General features: G+C 45.9%; 1 protein-coding gene across 5 annotated transcripts in view; it reads right to left on the bottom strand.

The window, feature by feature from the left end:
- Positions 1-27081, bottom strand: part of PIKFYVE (phosphoinositide kinase, FYVE-type zinc finger containing) — a 2266845-nt gene that overhangs the window by 191481 nt on the left and 2048283 nt on the right. For all 5 annotated transcript variants that reach the window (XM_078680343.1, XM_078680347.1, XM_078680342.1 and 2 more), the window contains one exon: positions 16574-16677. In XM_078680343.1, the coding sequence (XP_078536469.1) occupies positions 16574-16677 (104 nt within the window). The remainder of the gene's footprint in view (positions 1-16573; positions 16678-27081) is intronic.

Genomic DNA, 27081 nt, shown 5'->3' with positions numbered 1-27081 from the left:
TGCCCCTGGTACCTACGGCATGAGTACTAAAGAGGGTCCCCAAGGGCTTCAGTCTGCATTAGGCCACCCTAAGGCACCCATACAAATTGCATGCAGCCTGCCATTGCAGGCTGCATGACTTAATGCAAACCATGTGTGAAAACACAACATGGCACACTGTGTGCCATGACAAAGTCACTGCATATAATATATGTAAGTCACCCCGGTAGCAGGTCTTAGAGCCCTAAGACAGGGTGCATTATATTTTATGTGAGGACATATATGCATGAGCAGATATGCCCCTGTGATGTCTAGTTCTATTACTAGATATTGCAAGTGAACAGGGAAGCAATCTTAAGGTATGCACTGGCCACTGTTCATTACGAGTTACTCAACTACATACTGGCTACACCTTGTCTTAAAAAATCCATACTGATTCCAGCATTGGATTTAATATGACAGGCACCCAGAAGGCACCTTGGAGGAGTCCCTCATCCTTACTAGTGTTCCAGTGTGCAGGCTGACTGGAACAATCCAGCCTGCCACCCCAGATGAGCTTCTGACCCTCTGCCACCTTTGATAAGCAACTCTGGCTTCCTCCAGACCTGGAGAATGCCACTCCCTGCCCAAGACAGGCGGGAAATTAGCTATGCAAGTAGGCGTGTTGCACCATCAGGCTAGTCACACCCTTAAGTTGGGCTACCTCAAGTGCTGCACGAAAGAAGGGCTCCACCATCTTGGTTTTGGTGGAATTAGCAACTCTAGTACATAGTTATGCCCATTCGCTACAGGAAGTGGTCATATGGGGTATTTCAGTGACCCCAGGGGTAAGTAGCCCATTGGCTACTATTCTTCACACCCCTTAACGCCCCCTAAACAACAAGTTACTTACCTTCGGTAACGATATATCTGTAAGAAACATATGTTAGTTATAGATTACTTACCTTAGAATCTCCCCCAGGCGTCAGACTTGATCCGGAAAGCTTTTCGTCAGCAGTACCCCCAGCGTCGGAAGGGGGCGTTAGTCGACTCCGCACTCGTTGTCAGCGACGTGGTCGCCGGGATGACGTCGCGGTAGCTACGTAGATGCCGCCCTCGCACGCGGACGTCCGTTCTGTACACAACTTTCCACACCAGAAGCGCAGAGCCATGCAAGACACTGACCACTGGTGCACAAAACTAGGGCCCTAAAAGGATGTCCTTAACCTTAGAAGTCAGTTCGCAGAATGGGGAGGAAGAGTGGGGCGGTAAGGAATCTATAACTAACCTATGTTTCTTACAGATATATTGTTACAGAAGGTAAGTAACTTGTTCATCTGAAAGAAACAGTTAGTTATAGATTCCTTAACTTAGAATAGATACCTCAGCAATACCAACCCCGGGGGTGTGTCTGCGAACCAAGTTCACACCAGAAAGTCTTGGAGTACAGAACGGCCAAAGAAGTCTTCTCTCCGGACTTGGCTGTCCAGGCAATAGTGTATCATAAATGTGTGCAGCGATGCCCACGTAGCTGCCTGACAGATGTCATTAAGGGGGACTCTCTGTCCCAAAGCAGTGGTGGCTGCTGTCGCCCTGGTGGAATGGGCGCGCAGCCCCACTGGAGGCTCCTTCTTAGCCAAAGAATAGCAGGCTTTAATGCACAAAATGACCTGGAGATGGTCAGTTTGTGCACAGCCCGATCTTAGCGCCCATGTAACCAACAAAGAGCTGGTCGTCCACCTGGAATTGTTTGGTGTGATCCAAGTAGAAAGAAAGTGCACGTTTTGGATCCAGACGGTGGAGCCTCTCTTTCTCTTTCAAAGGATGCGGAGGTGGAGAGAAGGTGGGCAAAGTGATGGTTTGGCCAATGTGGAAAGAAGTAACCACCTTAGGAAGAAAGGATGGTCTAGTTCTTAGGACGGCTAGAAAGGGAGGCTTAGAAGACAGAGCATGCAGCTCACTCACCCTGCACGCAGAGGTGATGGCCATCAGAAAGGCAGTTTTCAAAGTGAGAAGTCTGAGAGGACAGTTATTCAGTGGCTCAAAGGGAGCGCACATAAGGTATGTCAGGACCAAGTTCAAGTCCCAATGGTGCATTACGAAGGGAACAGGAGGAAAAAGATGAGTAATGCCCTTAAGAAATCTTGGGACTTGAAAAGAGCAGGCTGATCGGGTAGCCTGAGAAAGGTTGAAATGGCCGAGAGGTAGCCCTTAAGAGTGCCCAGAGCAGAGCCTTCCTGGGCCAAAGAAAGAAGGAAAAGACGAACCTCAGAAAGAGGGGCAGAAAGGGGATCCACAGACTTTGCTGTGCACCATGCCATAAATGTATTTCACTGGGGGAGTATACCGTCAGTGGAGGGACGCCTGGCTGCCAAGATTACACCACAGACTTAAGGGAGGCAGGTTAAACGACGTTAATTGCTGTCGATCAATCTCCACACAAGGAGGTGGAGGCTGGACAGGTTTAGGTGGAGAACCAACCCCTGCTGCTGCGACAGAAGATCCTCCCGAAGAGGCAGTCGGATCCATGTTGAGCAGCTTGGGATACCAGACTCTTCGTGCCCAATCCGTAGCCACAAGAATGACTTTGGCCCGGTCGTGGTTGATCATCTTCAGTACTCTGGGCAGAAGTGGTATAGGCGGAAAGTCGTATAGAAGACCGCAATTTCACTTGCAACGAAAAGCGTTGCCTAGCGAGTACCGCCTTGGAAATTCCAACGAGAGAACTGCTGACATTGCGCGTTCTCTTCGGTGGCGAATAAATCTAACCAAGGCTCTCCCCACTGCTGAAAGAGACCTTGCACCACCTCTGAGTGAAGACGCCATTCGTGATCCATCATGCAACTGCGTCTGGGTTCGTCTGCCCAGGCGTTCAGAGAACCTGCCAGGTGTTGAACCACCAGAGATATGCCCTGATGTTCCAGCCATGTCCAGAGGCAGAGGGCCTTTTGACATAGGGTCCATAACCCCACCCACCCTGTTTGTTGCAGTACCTCTGTACTGCTAGAGGCACTCCTTGTAGTCTGACACCCTGTGATGACCTTTGACTACCACTATTTTAATTGACTTTGGTGTCTTATTTTATCCTAGCCTGAATGTTTGACGTCCTGCATATGACTTGTTTCTTTGAAAGGTTTCTTTCTTGTAATCTTTCAGTATTTCAGTGTTAGTTGTCAGAGTAGAACAGCCCTGCCAAGAACAGAATGTGTGGGATGTGCATTTCAAAGCATGAGAGAGAGGTGTGGAATGTACTTTTTGGTTTCAAAGTGCAGTGTTATGAGCAGTAGTGCACAAATGTGCACTGTGTTGTACATTAAGAGATGATGTACGTGATGCTATAAGCAGTGGTGCACAAATGTGCATTGTGTTGTTCATTGGTAGCATTATTAAGTTATTACTATTGGCTTTGACATGGCCTCATGTCATCCTGAATTCTGACTGCCTGGCTTGAGCTTTATCTGCGTGCAAGTTGTTTGGGTTAATCATGTGCAAGGATTGTTTTTGTGAGAGATTGTTTAATGGACCCTGGAAGGCTTTCGTGAGCTTCGTCAAGATAAAGGCTGGAACATGCAAAAATGTAGAGGGGTTCTCAAAAATCCGGACCCTGGTGTTTTCACGATATCGAGGTCCAATACCCGTGTCACAAAACCTCAACGCACCAAGACGATTTTGGTATCTATGAACCGATAATAATTAGGACATCATTCCTGTGTATTTGCGTCACAATCGAGGGTTGCCAACACCCCAAAATCGTAGTTTCCGTCCCCATCCCTTAAAACTCCATTTTGTGAATGGCATCCATCTTGTATCTTGCCCTCATGTTAAGTCAATTAAAGGTCGAGCTTGATCAAGAGGGACACGTCCACCTTTTCGTGACTTCCCCCTGACCTGTCCCAACTGACTCCATTGCCTTCGGCCAAACCTGTTTGGGCAGCTCCTCGCCCAGTGGCCGAATACGATAGCATCAATACATAACATTCCACGAACCATTCACGACATACAGACCATGCTTTCTGCAAACATGCACCTGTCCACACTCCTTGTTTATGGCCAGTTTTATGACTGGGTTGTGCCTTCCTTTATTAATGTTTCATCGATATCTGATGGGAGTTCCAGGCCTAACTGGGTAATCTATCAACAAACTGGACATCTAAAATATGGGCTTGCTTACATGACTCTGCTCTTTGTATTATTGTAGAAATATGTGTATAGCCATATCATAAACTCAGGAATTCTTGCTTGCAGCTATTATTTTTGTATATAAGGAGACGGCTGGTTCTGTAAAAACGAACAGTCTCCCGAGAACCTACACTCCGTGTGGTGTACTTCTGGGACACGTGTTACTTGGTAGCTACCAATAAAACTTGATCTTTGACGGTAACTAGAAGACTCCGTGTTTCTGTGGTCCGGAACAAGGGAGAACTCAGAGGTCCTCGGGTGCTACCCCCTGGCACCACCGGGTTCCTAAAAACCCGGCACCTCAAGCAGTGGTGGCTGCTGTCGCCCTGGTGGAATGGGCGCGCAGCCCCACTGGAGGCTCCTTCTTAGCCAAAGAATAGCAGGCTTTAATGCACAAAATGACCTGGAGATGGTCAGTTTGTGCACAGCCCGATCTTAGCGCCCATGTAACCAACAAAGAGCTGGTCGTCCACCTGGAATTGTTTGGTGTGATCCAAGTAGAAAGAAAGTGCACGTTTTGGATCCAGACGGTGGAGCCTCTCTTTCTCTTTCAAAGGATGCGGAGGTGGAGAGAAGGTGGGCAAAGTGATGGTTTGGCCAATGTGGAAAGAAGTAACCACCTTAGGAAGAAAGGATGGTCTAGTTCTTAGGACGGCTAGAAAGGGAGGCTTAGAAGACAGAGCATGCAGCTCACTCACCCTGCACGCAGAGGTGATGGCCATCAGAAAGGCAGTTTTCAAAGTGAGAAGTCTGAGAGGACAGTTATTCAGTGGCTCAAAGGGAGCGCACATAAGGTATGTCAGGACCAAGTTCAAGTCCCACTGGTGCATTACGAAGGGAACAGGAGGAAAAAGATGAGTAATGCCCTTAAGAAATCTTGGGACTTGAAAAGAGCAGGCTGATCGGGTAGCCTGAGAAAGGTTGAAATGGCCGAGAGGTAGCCCTTAAGAGTGCCCAGAGCAGAGCCTTCCTTGGCCAAAGAAAGAAGGAAAAGACGAACCTCAGAAAGAGGGGCAGAAAGGGGATCCACAGACTTTGCTGTGCACCATGCCATAAATGTATTTCACTGGGGGAGTATACCGTCAGTGGAGGGACGCCTGGCTGCCAAGATTACACCACAGACTTAAGGGAGGCAGGTTAAACGACGTTAATTGCTGTCGATCAATCTCCACACAAGGAGGTGGAGGCTGGACAGGTTTAGGTGGAGAACCAACCCCTGCTGCTGAGACAGAAGATCCTCCCGAAGAGGCAGTCGGATCCATGTTGAGCAGCTTGGGATACCAGACTCTTCGTGCCCAATCCGTAGCCACAAGAATGACTTTGGCCTGGTCGTGGTTGATCATCTTCAGTACTTTGGGCAGAAGTGGTATAGGCGGAAAGTCGTATAGAAGACCGCAATTTCACTTGCAACGAAAAGCGTTGCCTAGCGAGTACCGCCTTGGAAATTCCAACGAGAGAACTGCTGACATTGCGCGTTCTCTTCGGTGGCGAATAAATCTAACCAAGGCTCTCCCCACTGCTGAAAGAGACCTTGCACCACCTCTGAGTGAAGACGCCATTCGTGATCCATCATGCAACTGCGTCTGGGTTCGTCCGCCCTGGCGTTCAGAGAACCTGCCAGGTGTTGAACCACCAGAGATATGCCCTGATGTTCCAGCCATGTCCAGAGGCAGAGGGCCTTTTGACATAGGGTCCATAACCCCACCCACCCTGTTTGTTGCAGTACCTCTGTACTGCTAGAGGCACTCCTTGTAGTCTGACACCCTGTGATGACCTTTGACTACCACTATTTTAATTGACTTTGGTGTCTTATTTTATCCTAGCCTGAATGTTTGACGTCCTGCATATGACTTGTTTCTTTGAAAGGTTTCTTTCTTGTAATCTTTCAGTATTTCAGTGTTAGTTGTCAGAGTAGAACAGCCCTGCCAAGAACAGAATGTGTGGGATGTGCATTTCAAAGCATGAGAGAGAGGTGTGGAATGTACTTTTTGGTTTCAAAGTGCAGTGTTATGAGCAGTAGTGCACAAATGTGCACTGTGTTGTACATTAAGAGATGATGTACGTGATGCTATAAGCAGTGGTGCACAAATGTGCATTGTGTTGTTCATTGGTAGCATTATTAAGTTATTACTATTGGCTTTGACATGGCCTCATGTCATCCTGAATTCTGACTGCCTGGCTTGAGCTTTATCTGCGTGCAAGTTGTTTGGGTTAATCATGTGCAAGGATTGTTTTTGTGAGAGATTGTTTAATGGACCCTGGAAGGCTTTCGTGAGCTTCGTCAAGATAAAGGCTGGAACATGCAAAAATGTAGAGGGGTTCTCAAAAATCCGGACCCTGGTGTTTTCACGATATCGAGGTCCAATACCCGTGTCACAAAACCTCAACGCACCAAGACGATTTTGGTATCTATGAACCGATAATAATTAGGACATCATTCCTGTGTATTTGCGTCACAATCGAGGGTTGCCAACACCCCAAAATCGTAGTTTCCGTCCCCATCCCTTAAAACTCCATTTTGTGAATGGCATCCATCTTGTATCTTGCCCTCATGTTAAGTCAATTAAAGGTCGAGCTTGATCAAGAGGGACACGTCCACCTTTTCGTGACTTCCCCCTGACCTGTCCCAACTGACTCCATTGCCTTCGGCCAAACCTGTTTGGGCAGCTCCTCGCCCAGTGGCCGAATACGATAGCATCAATACATAACATTCCACGAACCATTCACGACATACAGACCATGCTTTCTGCAAACATGCACCTGTCCACACTCCTTGTTTATGGCCAGTTTTATGACTGGGTTGTGCCTTCCTTTATTAATGTTTCATCGATATCTGATGGGAGTTCCAGGCCTAACTGGGTAATCTATCAACAAACTGGACATCTAAAATATGGGCTTGCTTACATGACTCTGCTCTTTGTATTATTGTAGAAATATGTGTATAGCCATATCATAAACTCAGGAATTCTTGCTTGCAGCTATTATTTTTGTATATAAGGAGACGGCTGGTTCTGTAAAAACGAACAGTCTCCCGAGAACCTACACTCCGTGTGGTGTACTTCTGGGACACGTGTTACTTGGTAGCTACCAATAAAACTTGATCTTTGACGGTAACTAGAAGACTCCGTGTTTCTGTGGTCCGGAACAAGGGAGAACTCAGAGGTCCTCGGGTGCTACCCCCTGGCACCACCGGGTTCCTAAAAACCCGGCACCTCAAGCAGTGGTGGCTGCTGTCGCCCTGGTGGAATGGGCGCGCAGCCCCACTGGAGGCTCCTTCTTAGCCAAAGAATAGCAGGCTTTAATGCACAAAATGACCTGGAGATGGTCAGTTTGTGCACAGCCCGATCTTAGCGCCCATGTAACCAACAAAGAGCTGGTCGTCCACCTGGAATTGTTTGGTGTGATCCAAGTAGAAAGAAAGTGCACGTTTTGGATCCAGACGGTGGAGCCTCTCTTTCTCTTTCAAAGGATGCGGAGGTGGAGAGAAGGTGGGCAAAGTGATGGTTTGGCCAATGTGGAAAGAAGTAACCACCTTAGGAAGAAAGGATGGTCTAGTTCTTAGGACGGCTAGAAAGGGAGGCTTAGAAGACAGAGCATGCAGCTCACTCACCCTGCACGCAGAGGTGATGGCCATCAGAAAGGCAGTTTTCAAAGTGAGAAGTCTGAGAGGACAGTTATTCAGTGGCTCAAAGGGAGCGCACATAAGGTATGTCAGGACCAAGTTCAAGTCCCACTGGTGCATTACGAAGGGAACAGGAGGAAAAAGATGAGTAATGCCCTTAAGAAATCTTGGGACTTGAAAAGAGCAGGCTGATCGGGTAGCCTGAGAAAGGTTGAAATGGCTGAGAGGTAGCCCTTAAGAGTGCCCAGAGCAGAGCCTTCCTTGGCCAAAGAAAGAAGGAAAAGACGAACCTCAGAAAGAGGGGCAGAAAGGGGATCCACAGACTTTGCTGTGCACCATGCCATAAATGTATTTCACTGGAGGAGTATACCGTCAGTGGAGGGACGCCTGGCTGCCAAGATTACACCACAGACTTAAGGGAGGCAGGTTAAACGACGTTAATTGCTGTCGATCAATCTCCACACAAGGAGGTGGAGGCTGGACAGGTTTAGGTGGAGAACCAACCCCTGCTGCTGCGACAGAAGATCCTCCCGAAGAGGCAGTCGGATCCATGTTGAGCAGCTTGGGATACCAGACTCTTCGTGCCCAATCCGTAGCCACAAGAATGACTTTGGCCTGGTCGTGGTTGATCATCTTCAGTACTTTGGGCAGAAGTGGTATAGGCGGAAAGTCGTATAGAAGACCGCAATTTCACTTGCAACGAAAAGCGTTGCCTAGCGAGTACCGCCTTGGAAATTCCAACGAGAGAACTGCTGACATTGCGCGTTCTCTTCGGTGGCGAATAAATCTAACCAAGGCTCTCCCCACTGCTGAAAGAGACCTTGCACCACCTCTGAGTGAAGACGCCATTCGTGATCCATCATGCAACTGCGTCTGGGTTCGTCCGCCCTGGCGTTCAGAGAACCTGCCAGGTGTTGAACCACCAGAGATATGCCCTGATGTTCCAGCCATGTCCAGAGGCAGAGGGCCTTTTGACATAGGGTCCATAACCCCACCCACCCTGTTTGTTGCAGTACCTCTGTACTGCTAGAGGCACTCCTTGTAGTCTGACACCCTGTGATGACCTTTGACTACCACTATTTTAATTGACTTTGGTGTCTTATTTTATCCTAGCCTGAATGTTTGACGTCCTCCATATGACTTGTTTCTTTGAAAGGTTTCTTTCTTGTAATCTTTCAGTATTTCAGTGGGAGTTGTCAGAGTAGAACAGCCCTGCCAAGAACAGAATGTGTGGGATGTGCATTTCAAAGCATGAGAGAGAGGTGTGCAATGTACTTTTTGGTTTCAAAGTGCAGTGTTATGAGCAGTAGTGCACAAATGTGCACTGTGTTGTACATTAAGAGATGATGTACGTGATGCTATAAGCAGTGGTGCACAAATGTGCATTGTGTTGTTCATTGGTAGCATTATTAAGTTATTACTATTGGCTTTGACATGGCCTCATGTCATCCTGAATTCTGACTGCCTGGCTTGAGCTTTATCTGCGTGCAAGTTGTTTGGGTTAATCATGTGCAAGGATTGTTTTTGTGAGAGATTGTTTAATGGACCCTGAAAGGCTTTCGTGAGCTTCGTCAAGATAAAGGCTGGAACATGCAAAAATGTAGAGGGGACGTGGAAACTCCTTTCTGCCATGGAATGCTTGCTTGAAAGCTGGCCAGTCCTAGTAAGATTCCTTTGGCGCGGGGAGGAAACTCTCGAACCTTCTAGTGTATGTTTTGAGACTATAAAGCTGAGGTTTGCTGCCAGCTGAGTTGGGAGCTCACTTACAGAGTAGACTTACTGCTGCAAGACAAACGGAACTTGAATCCCAGCCGAGAGTCCGAGCCAGCTGTGAACGGGCCCCCCAGCAAGAATTGACAAGGATGTCAAGTGAACAATCTGGTGAGGTGATCTGTTTCTGACTAGTGCTATTGTGATGCATGGTTTCATTGCTGTGGTCATTTGAGGTGATTTAGTTTTGATTATTGCCATTGTGCTGTGTAGCCAGTGGCTTTGATCATTTGAGGTGTTTTCTTTGTGATTTAGTGTGTATTTCTTTCTGATCTCTTGCAGGACGTCCCATCATATCTGCTTGAGTCTTATCTCATATTATTTGGTGCTTGTTTATTCATTAGTATTATTCATGCATTTAACTGTTGCATTTACCAAGTGTGTGTGTGTGTATATATATATATATATTTGAATGTTGTGCATTTGGCATATGGGAAAACCTTTATGTTAGAGAGCATTGTGTAAAATAAAACCCTTTCTAGGTGTTTTTGTGTTATGTCTCCTGCTTTGCCATGTGTTTGAGCCACTGTGTGGGAGATCCTGTATTATTTGAAAGGCGAAGCAAGACAACCACATAGAGGTGGTGTTGTGCATGAACACCTGCACTACTCTTCCCAGGACAGAGGGAAGGAATGCTTTGAGTGCAAGACGGATCGCCCGAAGCACCAGAAGGTTGATGTGGAGGTCGGACGCCACCGGAGACCAGAGGTCTCTGATCTCCGCCTCTCCCATGTGGGCGCCCCATCGCAGAAGGGATGTGTCTGTCTCCACTGTGTATTCTGGATGGGGAAGGGAAAGGGATCTGGCGCTAACCCAATCCTGGTTTGTTAGCCACCACTGCAATTGTCGTGCAGTGCCCTCCGAGATCTGGACGTAATCAGAGAGATTTCCCTGATGCTGTGCCCACTGGAAATTCAGGTCCCACTGCAGAGCCTACATATGCCACATGGCATGATCGACCAGCAGGATGCAGGAAGCCATGAGATCCAGCAGCCTCAGGGTCATCCTGACCAAAACCCAGGATAGGGGCTGAAAGATCGGAATCATAGCTCGAATATCCCGGACTCGCGGTTTTGGATGATAAACCCGAAACTGCGTTGAGTCCAGAACCGCTCAGATGGAGAGGAGCTTCTGAGAGGGGTCAGGTGTGACTTCGGCACATTAATGGAGAACTCCAGCGAATGCAGGAGGTTGGCTGTAGTCTGGAGGTGGGAGACAACAGCCTGGGGCGAGCCCGCCTTCAACAGCCAGTCATCGAGATAGGGGAAGACTGGAACCTCTGATCTGCGCAGATGAGCTGCGACCACCGCCATCACTTTCATGAACACCCGAGGGGCACTGGTAAGACTAAAGGGGAGCCCGTTAAATTGAAAGTGCTTGTGGCCTACCGTGACCGCTGGTAACGCTGGTAGGCCGGCGGGACAGGGATGTGAAAGTAAGCATCCTGGAAGTCCAAAGCTACCATCCACTCTCCAGGGTCGAGGGCAGACAAGACCTGAGCGAGTGTCAACATTTTGAACTTCTCCTTAGGAGGAAGCGGTTGACGTTCCTGAGATCCAAGATAGGACGCAGGCCTTTGTCCTTCTTGGGTACCAGAAAGTAGTGGGAATAACAATCACGACATGCTTCTGGGGCAGGAACGCACTTGATGGCACCCTTGGCGAAGAGTGCTGAAACTTCCTCTTGAAGAAGAGCCAGGTGATCCTCCGACATAAAATTGTATTGAGGTGGCATGGAGGGAGGGGTAGTCTAGAAGGGGAGGGAGTAGCTCCTTCGGACTATTTGCAAAACTCACCTGTCCGACGTGATGGTGCACCTGTGGGGGAGATGATGGCGGATCCTGCAGCCCACTGGCATTTGGTGGCCTTGAAAGATCGGACTAGGAGGGTTTGGAGGCTGCTGCAGGGGGGGCTGTGGTGGATTGACTCGCTCGCTGGCCCCCAGAACCACAGCAGTGGTTCTCACATCCCCGGCCGCGCTGGGGCTAAACAGCCTGCGCTGGCCTGTGGCTCTGAGCTTAATGGGCCATCCCTTCCGTAGGCAAAAGGCAGACTGCGCAGGACAGGTGGTGGAAAGGCCCAAGGACCTGGCCTTAGCCCGAAATTCCTTAAAGCGCTCTAGCTTGTTGTCTGCCTTGACGCCGAAAAGGCAACAGTCCTCAAAGGGCATGTTAATAAGCGTGGATTGGACATTCCCTGAGAAACCAGTTGAACAAAACGAGGCGTAGCGCCAAAGGGCTACTTATGTGGCAATTGTTCTGCCAACTGTGTCGGCTGTATCCAGACAAAAACTTTGCTGCATCTCTCCCTTCAGCAACGGCTCGAGAAAGCATGGCCAGGGACTCCTCCGGGCACTGAGGCAGCACTTGCGCAACCGTGTCCCAGACAGAGTGGGTAGAACGGCCCAATAGACATGCAGTGTTTACCAACCGCAGTCCCAAGCTGTTGGAAGAAAACATTTTCTTATCAAGTTGATACAGCTCTTTGGATCCCGTTTCCGGGGGTGCGGCGGGAATGCGCCCTTGTCCGTAGAGGCTTGGACTACCAAGCTCACAGGGGTGTGGTGTTGGGAAAGGAAAGTGGGGTCGCCTGGGGCCCGGCAGTAGCGTCGAGCAATCATCTGTCCACAGGAGCCCCTGTGTTGGGCATGGACCAAGTGCCCAAAAGGATGTCCGTCAAGGCTTCATGAAACAGCAGCAGGGGATCCGAAGAGCTCGCTGCCGCTTGAAGCACCTCTGTCAGGAGGCTAGTTCTGATTGCCACCGTAGGTAGCTCGAGGTAGAGAGCCTCGGCCGCCCGATGCAACACCACTGCATATGACGCTCCCTCCTCCGTCACGGTAGGAGGAGACAACATGCCAATGTCTGGCATCCCCCAGTTCCTCTCTCCAGTCCTGCTCATACTCCATCTGGTCTGATAAAGGGTCTCCAGACCCCTCCCAGTGCTCCTCACCCTCGTCTGGCTGCCAATCTGGTCTCAAGGAGCCAGGGTAGAACAGGGGCAGAAAAATTCCTGTTGGCGCCGCTCCGACTGCGGGGCCCGAAGGCGAGTGGAGTGGTGGAGTGGTGTGGCTCACTGGTTAGAGGCGGCAGACCTGGAAGCAGAGGACGGCCCGGGACCAGGGTTCTATCCCCGACGCGGCAGGGTCGTGGACCAGGGTCAGCGGACTCGATAATTCTCGCCTCGGTGCCTACTCTAACCAGGGATCACACTCGGCAACTCTGGGCATTAGCTTGCCTCATCTCCACAACGGCCCCCCACATACGCTGGGGATGCCTGGTTTCACCTTGGAGATACCCAGTAGGGACCATCTCACAGGGAAAGCCAGGACGGGTTCCCCAGCGGTCTACAGCGCAGAGATACTCCTTCGGGAGTCGATTCTAGCGCTTTAGAAACCCTCAATTAAGGCGTTCCAGCAGAGTCGGGCTGCCCAAAGATGGCATGCATCGCTTTGTAGAAACTCTGAAGCTGTGCAGGGTTCGCATCGGGTCCCAGCAAGGGAGGGAAACCCGGAGACGACCCAGCGGGTTCCGCATGCAGAGCCGCGGGAGAGGCACCACCAGCATCCCTTGTCGCGTCGGCCGACGGACGGGGAGAAATCGAAGAGCAACAATGCTTTTTCCACTTCTTTTTGTGCTTCGACTTATCTGACCCCGACGAAGGGTGGAGGTGGTTCTGCGACTGGGACCTCGAGCGGCGCGGAGCCGACTACCGGGCTTCAAGTAGCTTTCAGGACCGCTCCCGCAAAGTCTTCGGGGCCAAGGTCTGGCAGTCGGAGCATGACTTGGGATTGTGGTCGCGCTCCAGGCAGTAGAGGCACAGGCGGTGCGAATCAGTCACCGACATGAGTCGGGTGCAGGAACCGCAAGCCTTAACGCCGGGCATCCCTTGTGCACCAGGAGTCGAAGGTCTAACTACTAAGTCAGCAAAAGTCGAGAAAAAGTTCAGTAAAAAATTGACTGGGGGTACCGATCTCTCTGGATCTGCGTTTGCTGGTGCGGAAAAAGAAAGAACTGACGTCAGCGAGGGCGGCGTCTAAGTAGCTACCTCGAGAACGAAGCAGAACGCTGACGAAAAACTTTCTGGATCCAGTCTGACGCCTGGGGGAGATTCTAAGGTAAGGAATCTATAACTAACTATTTCTTTTAGATTTTAGTATTTAGGTGGCCCCTTGACACCAGGAACTCAGATGCATTTGCCTGAAAGAAGAAGGACAAATCAGATTTTAAGACACAAGAACTGTACCACAGCACCAAACCTGCCACAAAACCTTGCCTGACTGCTGCTGCTCTCAAGACAGTCACCAACACCGCCTTGTCCAGAAGTGGAACAGCCTCCCCAACCCCTTGGAGGTCAGCTGAGCACTTCATCAACCCAGCAACATCTCTCTTGGAGTGGAGGAGCCACTTCCCCGCACCAGCAGGCACCGGCCACATCTGCCCAGTACAGCGTTGAGGGAGCAGCGCCCCAGGAGGAGGACTCCCAGAAGTCAGCCCCAGCTCCCCAGCGAGTACTAAGCCGCTAGACCCTCCAGGAGCTTCTGCACCAATACCCGGAACACGACAGCTTCAGAAACTTACATGCACATCAAGGAACTTCAAGAGAGACAAGCTCCACATCGAGAGTGGCCCTCTGTGTTTCTTTACCATCTTCTGCTGGTACACCAAGAACTGTGGTAGCCTCTAACTCACTGACCCGCCGGACAAAACGCAGCTACACTAAAGCGTCTCAGCCGGGCTTAAATAAACCAACGGTGTCTTCGTGGTTTTGAGACCCTCAAGAGCCAAACCCGTACCCACCCCCACCCCCCCACCCTCCTTCCCCGGGTTCTGCCAGACTGGTTTCTCAGTCCGCATTTGTAGACTTTTTCCTACAGGTACTTTTCCCATTGACTTCAGCGTGTAGAGTTCGAGGCAATCACTGCGTACAGCACATGTGCGCACAGACACCTCAGGGCAGGTAAACCTGAACTGCTGGTGCTTTCTGGGACCTTGCTCCCGACTTACTATAAGTCCAGAACAACAGTCCTGTAAGTTGTCTGTTAGTGTACTATGCAGTGGATGGTTCTCCCATAGAACAACATTACTGCGTTCTAGGCTCATGCCTCAAATATGACAGTTGTGACTTCTACAGTTTTTACTGTAATAATTGACAACGTCTAAAGTACTTACCTGTTTCCGATGATCTTGGTGTCTAAAATTATATAAAAATCAAACCTGTGTTATTTTTCTAAATTGGTCTAGGGATTCTTCTTTGGTGTATGTCTCATTTATTGTCTTAATGTCTTATTTATTCTCCATGTGGGCAAAAAATACTTAACACTACCCTCTGATAAGCCTCGTCTGGACTTTCTGCATAGGGTACTTCTTTTTCGTGCACTACATAAAAAGCCTGCTTCCTACATGCACCGAATGGCCATAAGAATGTCAGTTAGGGTTTCAATGAATGAAGTAAGAGCTCAGATGAGGCCGGTCCAGGGTACATAACTTCAGTAAGGGCATTTGTCTTGACTTCAGCAGAAGGCAGTTGAAGTAACAGGGGTTCAGCTGATCGCCTAATTACAATAGCAGAGAAATGACTCTTTCCTGTTGGAGATTCAAGGGGTGAAATCAGCCTTGTATCAGCAGAAGTATCAAACATTGGCCACTTATAAGGCCATGTATAAAGAGTCATCATCATAATTTTGGCGTAAATCCCCACTGTAATCTCCAACTGTTGGTAAACTCTGATTTGAATCAGCATCAACAATATGATAGAGCCTCCAAGGATGGCTCCACAGTAGTGGAAGTGTATTATATGAGGCACACTGTACAAGGAGTCGGGGCACGACCTTGGCAGGGGTTGAGAAGGATTCAGCTTGGGGTTAAACTTCCGAATCAGATCCTGTTCTCGCGCCAGCTAGGTCAGGACCAGCATAAAGGAAAGGCAGACCGGTGTAGGTAACGATCCCTCAATGGATAGTGGTACTGGAATCAGGTGCAAAACCCGAGACGGGTTCTAGGGGCTCAGACAGCACAGAGGACAGATTTGTCAGCATTAACCAAACTGAAGGCCACTGTGAATATTTCGAGAGCCCAAAGTCAGAGAGCTGGAAGAGTGCTAAAAGTATGCAGTATGGTCTCCTCAAATGCCTAGACATGCTGCAACATCACTGATTGCCTGGGGAATTTGTGATGCAATCAGCACCAGGTGCGAAAACGGCTCCCCAATTGGGTACTGGAAGCAAGATGGATTAGCACTTTGAGGCCCTTGCGACTTCTCTTTAGAGAGAAAGTGGAGGGACTGGGTTGAGTCCTGCTTCGACTTACCGGACAAGCTTAACCTAAAAACAACTATCACATATGTGGCCTCGGGGGCATGAATGGGCCCGTGCCCTCCACTGGGACTTACAGGAGGTTCATAACTTCTTATGATGTTGGGCAAAGTACTGCTTCACTCCTGGGTCCCAGATCACCTCAGGGTGCGTGATGGAACATTTGGAGTACACTGGAAATTAATTTGTAGAAAACCGTCAACTGAAAAAAAAGAGAGAAAGGAACTGATGTGTGCATGCAGGGTGGCATTTATATGTGGATCCACTCCATCACTTCCAGGGCATAACAAAGCCAATGTAGAGCCGCATGCACGAACTAGCGGCACACAGGGGCACTGCTGTGAAATCTTTTGGATCTAGTCTGGCAGCGGCAAACATTATCAAGGTGAGTAATCTGTGATTAGAAGTATCCAATCGAATTACATACATGCAACCTACTTGGCCCACAAATCCAGATTGTCTAGGCTATTAATGTACATATTGACAAATTGAACAATACTTAAAAACACATTTAATCATTGCCTTTCCTGAATTGTCCACATTTGTTACGAAATTGAAAATCCTCACATAATTCCATATTTCAACAAGTTAAGCTTTACATTTTATGCACAAAAAATTTTACCTTTTCTGACACAGGTTAGGTTTACTTAATAAAAAATATCTAACATATACGATGACTACCTCTGAAGTCAGGCATTCAACATCAAATCATACACGGGACAAAGCCCATACCTTCATCTGAACTGCGTTAGTGATGTATGTGAAGTAGTGAGGAGCAAAATCAAGGAAGGACTGAACTTCGAGACGGGGCATTTGCTTCAAAATGAACCGGTCATCTATAAAAGCAAAACAGATTATTTACATGCATATATAAATGATGCTTGTTTCAACACAAACAATCCAGCAATGTGAACATTCACTAGTATTTTACTTCAAAAGTTCTGGTAGTGACATTAATATTAAGCTATGTTCCAACCATGGAGCAAAATGCTTTAGCAAGTCAATTCCTAGTTTTAGTAACACAAATTAGAAACTGAATTTAGTGAGTTGTAGGGAGTTTATGAGCAACTGAAAGAGCAGATTACATTTTATGGTTGAAATGAAACCTAGGCATCATCAATGTTGAAAAACAGCTGAAATCTTAGTATACACTCCTGAAGAAAATACTATCTTTATGTGGAAATGTCTGAAAATTAACATTTGAGTCTTACAATAATATACAGTTTTTATGAACTGCAAAATTGATGTTTCCTTTTTGAAGTAAATTATGACACAAAAAAAATTATATTTTTAAATTAGTGCAGCTATTGGTGCTCAGTGCACTGGGTGTATTTTGGACGAATATGATGATTTACTGTGTAGCAACGATTAAAGTCTCCATCAGCATGAAAGAGATGGTGTAAGTTAGGGTTTATCTGGTCATTACATTTTATGCACTGCAATCATTATTGGAAAGCTTCGCTTTCAGTGTTCTCCAATAGCAATAATTGAAGCGAGCCTCCATCGGAAGCATGGCATACGGAGGACTATAAGTAAGATAGGAAAATACTGGTTTATCTGTTCAATAAAAATGTTGTATGTTTAATATGGTAACTCAAAATCCTAATTCAATAATGGAAACATAAACACATCAGTAGAACCTAAACAACTCTTAACTCTAACTAGATATAAAATGGAAGTACATTCCACACACTTTATTTGGAAGAATAATTAATCAGTACAGTCATGCAAAGATGACCCCCTACATTTCATTAAAAAAACTGGCAAAAAATAGCTGTTACCAACAGACCACTGAATTTCTAATCCTCTGTTTTTAGCACTCCGCCCCAAAAGTAAGATCAGGGTTGACGAGCACTGTAAAAACAAGAAACGGTTTCAAGGATAAACTTAAAAACAGCACAACTCAACAATAAAAAGTGGCTGTAATAAGATAATTGTAAATAACACGGGAAAATATGTACAAATGAAGGGTGTATGACACTTTGGGAAAGCTAACAAATGTATGGTTGGTGGTATTGCACTCTGTCCTCAAATTTGACCACTTGGTCGGTACGTGTGCTGCACTAGATTGGTGCCTGCTAGAACCCAACAATACAATGAATATGGCCTGGGATCACTAGATCACCAGGACTCCAGCGCGCACTAACTAAATTAAAATTTTCAAAGTTTTCCAATTATTGCATTTTTAATCCATATGCTTTGTTTTTTGCATCATTTCATTTTAAACACGTAAAGTATAATCAAATGTAATATATACATAAATAATATACAATTGACATATCATATCATACATTTTTCACAAATCTTTATGCACAACACAATTATATATACAACCCAATGCATTTCGGGGTTATGAACCCCTTCATCAGGGGCCTATAAAAGAAAAGAGAAAAAGGAAACCTATTTAATTACGATGCTTAAAGAAGGGTATTCATTTACTGTATAAAGTCATATAGCGTTCTCTTACCTAAATAACTGGTTGCAAACTTATTGCATGGTCTACATAGTTTAGGGAGGATCTAAAAAAATGTATAATCAAATGAGTATCCAAACTAGCGCTATGAATAGCACAAGATATTACATAGTGCTTGTATATAGTTACCTCACATCCGGTAGTTGAAAAAGACTACCTATAAATAATTGAAAAACATAAGTTTGCCATGAGCAATCCGATAAATCATTGTCAGTAAACCACAAGGGTTTGTTTGCCATGTAATGAGCGCAAGGCTCTATGCTCACCTCAAGATCTGTGCTTCTTATCAACGGTGTTTAAAGGGAATCTGACAGAATAAATAAATGAAAAACGTTGAGGGACCTCTCATGCGTGATACCACCGTGTTACGTACTGGTCAGTTTCCAAATCAAAATACTGAACGTTATTTTACCTGCGAGTCTTTTTGTGTTTCACGGAGTCTCGCTAACCCTCAGCTTACTCCCATGCTACAAATAAAATGAAAGCTGCGTTTAGCATTCGGTTAGTTGAACCGATTACCATCAGGTTTAAGGGGCTCTCATACAACTAAACGCTTACCGGAGATGCATAGAAGGTGGCGTTGTACCGGCGTCTTCCCTCACTGCTAACACCGAGGACGATAGTCCTTCGTTTATGTTAATGCGGTTAACCTGATGCTTCCAAAACGAAAAACGGACTCAAGCATAAACCGATGGCGGCCATATCTAAAGAGGGTTATTCTCAACTGATTATCTATGGGTTACGAACTAATGGACTAAAGGGAGCATATTAAACAGATGACTGAATGGCTTTACTCGTGAATGACTACATTCGGATAATACCCGAAGTCATATCTACTCATTCTATGGCCAATAGGGGCGAAACAGATAAGGAGAAGTAAAGAAAAAGAGGGAGAAGTAAAGAAAAAGAAAAAATATCATTTGATCACATCTACATTCTTTTGTTATCAATATGAATAGTCCAAATGACAATTAAATCATATCTGAAATCAAGTGGTAACACTATGTGTATTTCAACCTATTCTAGGCACCACTGTGTAGGTTATACCCTGCGGGAAATTAGCTGCAATCTCTGATTTAAACTAAAGGAAACATATCATGTCCAATTTGTCATTGAGCCCATCTGGAACTAAAGTCTGCAATTTCCGAATCCAAAAGGTTTCTCTTCTGAGTAAGATTTTTGCATTGTCTACTCCCAAACGTTGTGGGACTTGTTCGATAATTTGAAATCGAACCTGTGCTATGGTATGGCCTTTTTCAACCCAATGTCTAGCCAATGGTGAAGTCATATTCTTATTTCGAATTCTGCTTTTGTGCTCAGCCAAGCGTATTCTCATCTTCCTGTCGGTTTTGCCGACATACAATAATCCGCAAGGACATTTAATGGAGTATACCACGTGCTCTGCGTTGCAGTTTGCCGAATGTCATAGACTTATTTGTTCTCCTGTTTTGGGATGAGACAATTTACTTCCACTGATTACGTTATTACAGTTCTTACAGTTAAAGCATTTGGTTGTACCTCTAGGGTTGGCTGTTTCTAATTCCATGTCATCTGGTCTGTTCAACAATTCTTTTATGTTTCTTGACCTTGAGTATGCAAAAAGGGGTTTCTGGTCATAAAGATGTTCAAAATCACTTTCCATTTGTAAAATATCCCATCTTTTAAGTATTGTCCTTTTGATTTCTCTTGTTGCCGTTGAATATTTTTAAACGAATACCATCCTCTTTTTTGAGTCCTTGGTCTTTTTTTGTAACAGTTCTGCCCTTGGTATCGTTTTAACCCTTTCCATTTGCAAGTCAATTAGTTTTTCGGGATAACCTCGATTTAGGTAACAAAGTTTCTGTTTTTCAAAGCTTTTGGCACATTGAGTATCATCAGATGCTATCCTTTTTATTCTCATAAATTGAGACACTGGGAGATTGTTTTTAAGGGTTGTCGGGTGGAAGCTTCCATACTGAAGTGCAGTATTCTTATCAGTTGGTTTTCTGTAAAGTTCAGTGTGAATCTTATTACCATCCATTTTCACCTGCACATCCAGAAAAGGTAGTGTAGTGATACTCATTTGGCTTGTGAGTTGAATCCTTGGATTAATTAGATTTAAACTCTGTATGTTGCGCTTGAGGTCTTCCATTGGTTTCTTCCAGACGAGAAAAACGTCATCAATGTACCTTTTATAGTACAGAATGCCAGTTTGCCATGTAATGTCTTCCAAGATGTACTCCAATTCAAATTTCGCCATAAAGATGTTTGCGTAGATACATGCCCCAGGAAAACCCATGGCTGTGCCGCTTAATTGATGAAATACTCATTTTGCCATACGAAGTAGCTGTTGCTTAAACAAAATTCTAGTAGTTGTAAAATTAGGTACTTCGTTTCAAGTGGTTTGTCCATTCTCAACAGTGCCCATTCCATGGCTTCAAGGCCCAATTGATGAGGGATCGATGTGTAAAGTGACACAACGTCTATTGTGCACAATACTAGGTTTTCTTCAGTTTGTAGATTCAAAGAAGTCACACTTCTCAGGAAGTGCGAAGTGTCCTCCAGATATGTTGGCCAGTCTTGCATGGGAAAGCTGGCAGCATCAACCACCATCAAGGCACCATACCACCACAGAAATTACACTGAGCAGCATACATTTGGTACCCCTGATGGGGACTTCATTTTCCTTATTTTTTTCTATGCCCTGAGAAGCAGAAATGTAACTGACAATACTGGAACCCTGGTTAAAGGCAGAGTTATATTGAATTTCTGCAGCATGGCCTCTTTGGAGGCTACAACGTGATGCGGATACAAAGAAAGTCGGAGGAACTCAGGCATATTTTTTCAAGCATCTGAATGCATGCCGAGGAGAAATACTACGCTGGAGTCGGGTCCAGTAGACACAGATTTTGGTGACCTCACCTTACACAGGAGCACTTGGTAGTTGAGGCGTCTCAGTTGTGTTTCTTGTGCTATTCTTTAAAGCCTTATATTTAGATTTACACAATGAGGGCGAAAAGGAGAGCGACTAGCCTTGTTTCTTGTATTTGCGGATGGAAAATTTGAATTCCCATCTCCTCAACATGTCCAGGTACAGAGCAAAATTGCTATAGGACTTGAAGTCATTTTGGCCCTCAGATAACATAGACAGCATGCAGGTCTGTGCAGAACATCTGCTCCCTACAAGGTTTGAAGCCTGTAGTCTTCTGTGGCCATATCCCTGCGACACTGCCAGGATAAATGTATTTGTGTAGTATTTGTTCTGTAATTGAACAACATTGGTAGTAATAGAGCTCAGAATCCAGGTCTGTGTCAAAGTGCACGTAAAAGAGAGGTACAGAATTCAGCACCCAGAGTTGGTGCCTATATGCAATTCTGTATTGTCATGGCTAGGGTGGGGCGGAGCCATAATGGAGTTCGCAGTGTTTTTCCAGATCCAGTCTGGAGACTTAAAGGATTACATAAGTTGAGCATTTTACAGGAAGAAATAAGCGTCATAATTACAGTAAATTGCAGCAAATCAACATGATGGCTTTTCTGCTGCCCTCTGTGCATATTTTCCAAATAACAGTGCCTTTCTTATGTATGGCAATTGTACTCTTGAGGACCCCAGGACCCCAGCTGGCAATCTCTGGTTGACTGAAGCCCCATGAACACTGTTACTAGAGTAAGAATTCCAGGTGGCAGTGATTTTTGGCAAAATTCTGTATACACCATGCTTTTGGAAATACGGAAGGAGAATGCAACACACAGTTTTAGGTCTCGCCTACGCAGCGTGCATGCGCTGCATAGGAAAGAGACCTTTAGCTATCGGTTCCCTTTTTCGGCCAGAAACGTGCACGCGTACCATTACCTTCAATGGCAATGCGTGCACATTTGGAGATTCCCTTGTGGGAGCGAGCAGCTGGTGCCATATGTTATCAATTATTGCGCCTTGCTGCTCGCTCCCGCAAGGGAATCGCGCAGGCCCCCTCCTCTCTACCCTCCACCTGCTACCACGTGAGGCACGCGCTTGTGCTTGTTTAATGTGCAGACGCTTTCAGTTTCCATCATAGTTTTACATTTCAACCATTTGTCAACGGTGTAATAACCCCTTCGCCATCAAGAATGAATTTGGATTTTGTACACTAATAATTATCTCTATTTGGGATCTGACATTTCATCATATTGGCGTTTAATCAGATACGAAAACTTAAAGTATTTCCATTTTACTGTTTTTAATTGAATGTCACAAGAAATTCGAGTTTACAATTAGTCACTGTATTTTCAGCTCATTAAAAACAAAATGCTGCGTATTAAGGTAACTTACAAGTTTCCTGCTTAAAATTAACGTTTCTGGTTGTAATCTTTGCAGGTCTGTCTTCTATTTCAAAGAACTCACATGTGACTTCGTGGTTTGTCCACCGTCGGTATCTATTCTTCTTTGGTAACATGCTGTACATGTTGACGTCACCTTTTCGCTGTGGTTTATGGCATTCTAATCCAGCATGGCTACCTTCTTGTCTGAGTTTAACTTGTGTAAGCTTGTGTCAGGTCCAAACGGTGGTTTCGATGTGATCCTTAAGTTGGAACCTGGTGGGGAGGAAGGCAATCGGCTCCTGGTGACGACCCATGGCCGTACGGTGACCCTGTACAAGGTTAGTGGTTCGTTAAAGTTCTGTTTGAATTAGGAATCATTTTTCTTAGTGAATATGCCTTCCCATCTTTCTCCTTGGTAACACAATTCCTTTATCAGTTTGCCCCCAGCCAGTGTTATTTCGCCACTTTACCATTTATAATCATATTTACGCTCTTGATGCTGTGTTCCTCTTTTTTGTTTTTGACTGGTGAATGGCAAGAGGATTAACAGTACCTTTTAATACGCGATGCTTTCACTTTAAGTTGCACTGTACCTCATTTTTAAGTTGAATATATAGTTGTCCTATAATGTTACCAGCTGACTCCATGTCAACAAGGACACAATGCATTAATTTTAGACTTTTCCATTAGAAATCTGTTAAGAGAAGTCACCAACACGTAGGAAATTGTATTCTTCTCTTAAATCACATCCATCACAAGTAACACAGCCCCATCTGAATCAGCCACAATCCAAATGACCCAGTGGTCACCCAGGACACGCAGAGCTTCACATGATGCCCCTAGAACTCTACAGATTACATCAGAGTTACTGAAGTGAACCAGAACTCATAAAATACATCAAGATGTTTAACGAAAACCCAGGATTGAATCTTGTGGTTCTTCCGTACCAGGGGATCTGGTAACCTTATTGCCTGAGGCCAGTGCTGATTATGTACTAACTAATCTAGTGCCTCGAGGAACTGTGTGCTGCATGTTTTGTGTGCGTGTTACATTTGTGCTGCTAATTGCGTTTGTGGTGCCTATTCTCTGTGTGAGGAAAGTCTGCCTACTTCACAGTCAAAGCATGTTATGTGTTGCAAACTGGCACGCTGATGTTCATGTGGTCCCTGTTCTGTGTGTTAGAGCAGGCCCACTCCTTTGTAGTTGTTGATGGAGACGGATTGTCAATCATGCCTCTGAAGAGAAGCTTGTAACCTAAGCTCCCCATGGTGCACTGTGCTCTCTCTATTTTATCCTGTTCTCTCCGCACAAGTTGCAATCATTTAATTTTGTAAAGCAGCATATGCTTCTCTAACACCAATACCAGTTACAAAATAGGACACAGCAGTGTGTGCTTCGGCACACACATGCGCACATCTCCTACTGTTAAATTCCATCTCCCCCCTAGTATAAGAACACCTAGCAGTTTCATGTTATTGTTTACCTTATATGGTGATTAGACAGATCCCCTGCTGCACTCAGCAGCAGAAAAGCAAGAATTTTGAAGAATATCTTGAAATATTTTGCTCTAACCTGGGCAGTGAATGAGCTTAAAACATTGCCACTAGTCTACAGTCATGACTGACAGTATCAACTGCAGCTGAAAGATAGAACAAGCCCAGAAGGGAATTTAACATATGTTATGCAACATCCTGTCTTTTACCATAAGCGTATCAATCTTTGTGTAATATTTTGTTTGTAGTAGATCATATTAAGATGCCTTGAGTTGTGCGAACTTTTCTTAAATAAAGACCCGTCTTTTACAAAGTTTTAGGGTTTGGTGACGGTTTGACCTTCTTTCCAAAGAAGATTAGTGTTTTTATGGTTGAGGTTTCTGTCTGTGAAAGTCATTTAATTGTAGTGGCTGGTACCGTATTTTTCTTTGTAGAGTAATGTAGAATATATTAAAGTTCTGTTATTTGTTTCATGTAGTTCTTGGGTAAATTTATTGTAAAACATTTTGTGTGGATAATATGTTAGACTTTTTAGTCTCTCCGCTGCGAAGACAGTGTTCAATTCTTTTCTTTCTTATGTTGTTCCTTTGAGTGAGTAGCTATAGTTTGGATGTCATATATTAATTTCAACTTTATCAGATTTGCTTCATTTAAACATCTGTCTGTACAGAGTTAGGATCACCATATTTAACTTTCTTTCACCGTTGAGATTCTCAAATTCTATTCAGGGCTTCTGCTTAACTAGCGAGAAATCTCAGGGGTAATGTTTTGGGACTTTTATGCTGTGCTTGATTTTGGTATACTGCAGAGGCAGGCAGGTGACACCGCATTTTTTATTTTAACAGGGTTGGTGTCAAGAGAGTATTTTATTTAAAGCCAGGATCAAATATAATTTTGAATGTATTGCTAGTTTTTAGGTTGAGCCTTAGCGCAGCGCGCATGTGCTGCTCTAAGGATACGGCCTCTTGCAGCTGAACTCCACTTTTCAGAAGCTCGTGCTTGTGTGGATTTTTTAGCATTATTTTCATTGGCCTTTGCGTGCGTCTTTAAAAATAGACAACACGCAATTGGGTAAAGGCGTGCACATGTCCTGTCTCATCCATTGTCCCCGTCACCACCCCGGCCCCTCTGCTTGTTTACCTTGCTTCTGCACACAAAGGCACAACAATTAGGTGACTATCTTAAAGCATTCTGGGAGTTGTGCATGTTCGTGAGAACGGGCGGCGAGTGATGCTGGCATGTATTATCTGTATTATCTGCTTCCTTTGTTTTATAACATGTTGTCTGCCTGATGTGCTATTGCTTATACTTTACGTATGATTAATTCTCCGATGCGCATATGACCCCTGAAGATGGACTGTCTTCAGGGTTCCTTTGATGCGCCTTACGCTGAATCTGCGTGTTTCAGAGCTGTAGTTCTACCTGTTACTATCCCCGGAGCGAATTAAAAATATTATTGAGTAGACCGTACTGTGCCCTCGCTTAGCAGACTCGTTAAAAAAAAAAAAAAAGGCTGCTTCTTTTTCAGCCTAAAGCAGCCACTGGAGGACTCCTACCATACTCAACCCTCTAGGTAGCCCACGGCAGACCACACACCACATCCCACCGAGCCACACACTTAACCAGGCATCCCCTACCCGTTTTCCTACCCTCACCCGAAGGTATTCCAGGACCGACTTTCTCTCCTTTCTATCTAGTATTCCATAGCAGACTTGCCCCACTCTACCCAAAGTAGCCCTAAGAAAAATAAACTTCATTTGCAAAGCTCTGGCGGAAATCTCCCTAAGATAGCCAGGCTGACTTTCTCCATCTCTACTGGAAGCAGCCACTGAGAGCCCCCACCCCATTCTCTCATAAAAAGCATCTCCTGGCAGACTTCCATCCTCGCTTCCTATTGCAGTCTCTGGCACACTTGCACCCCCTCCTCTTTTCCAAAGAAGCCACGGCAGTCTTCCGCTCACACCCTATTTTACAGACAGCCCGTACACAAAGCAAACTCTTAATATACTACTCAAGTAACCCCGGCAGTCTTCTGCCCCTGTTCCCATTAAAAAATATTTGTTAAAAAAAATTGTAAATCCTACCCCTCTGCCAAACCCACCCTGTTGCTGACAGCAGCTGTACAGAAGCCAGCACACAAGCGCACTCTGTATCCTGTGGCAGCCAGCCCTATTTAACACACTTTACCATGCTCCCCTGAGGACGCTTCTGTTAGTCTCATAGGATGCAACTCTCATCGCCCCCGCATCAATTAGAGGAGCTACCCCCGAGGGCCGACTGAAGAGGGCCAGGCTCTGTCACAGGAGACTGCTGGCGGGAGCATTAGCGAGGGTGATGGAAAGGCAGGGGTGCAGCTTTAATGTAATCAGCTGCAACTACAACGGCCAAACACGCTCAAAGACTTAAACCGCATCTGCCCTGGTTCGGAGTCTGTGCGCCCTTATTTACCCCCGTGCGTTGGGGTAGTTTAATGCACCTGCTGCACAGAAGGGTGTATCATTTCCCTATCATATTTGAATCTAGGTGAGACCGAGTCAGCATTTTATCTTAGTCATTTGTATTTGTTGTGGGAGGATGAATGCGTCAATGGGAATTAGGGCCTGAGGTGATTCAGAGAGTGGCGCATGGGACACCTGGATAACTTGTGGGAAGGAGATTTTTGTAGTCTCAAGGTGGCAATGATGACGCACAGAGCAGGAGTTAGGGGACAAAGCCGCGGATATTTCAGGCATGCTCATCACTTGTCTATCCTTTTTAGGTCTCGCCTACGCAGCACCCATGCGCTGAGTGACCTAATGCCATCGGTCACCTTTTTAAGCCACAACAGTGCCCAAGTTCCATTGCCTTCAATGGCAACGCCTGCACATGTGGCTATTCCCTTGCAGGCTCGAGCGCTGACACCATATGTTTGTAATTACATTGCAAACATATGGTGTCAGCGCTCGTTCCAGTAAGGGAAGCAGGCGCAGGCCCCCTCCTCTCTCCCTCCCCCCTGC

Source organism: Lissotriton helveticus, chromosome 3_1 (genome assembly GCF_964261635.1).
Source record: "Lissotriton helveticus chromosome 3_1, aLisHel1.1, whole genome shotgun sequence".
Lineage (NCBI taxonomy): Eukaryota > Metazoa > Chordata > Amphibia > Caudata > Salamandridae > Lissotriton > Lissotriton helveticus.
Note: the sequence above shows the minus strand (reverse complement) of the source record. Positions and strands in the feature narration are given on the sequence as shown.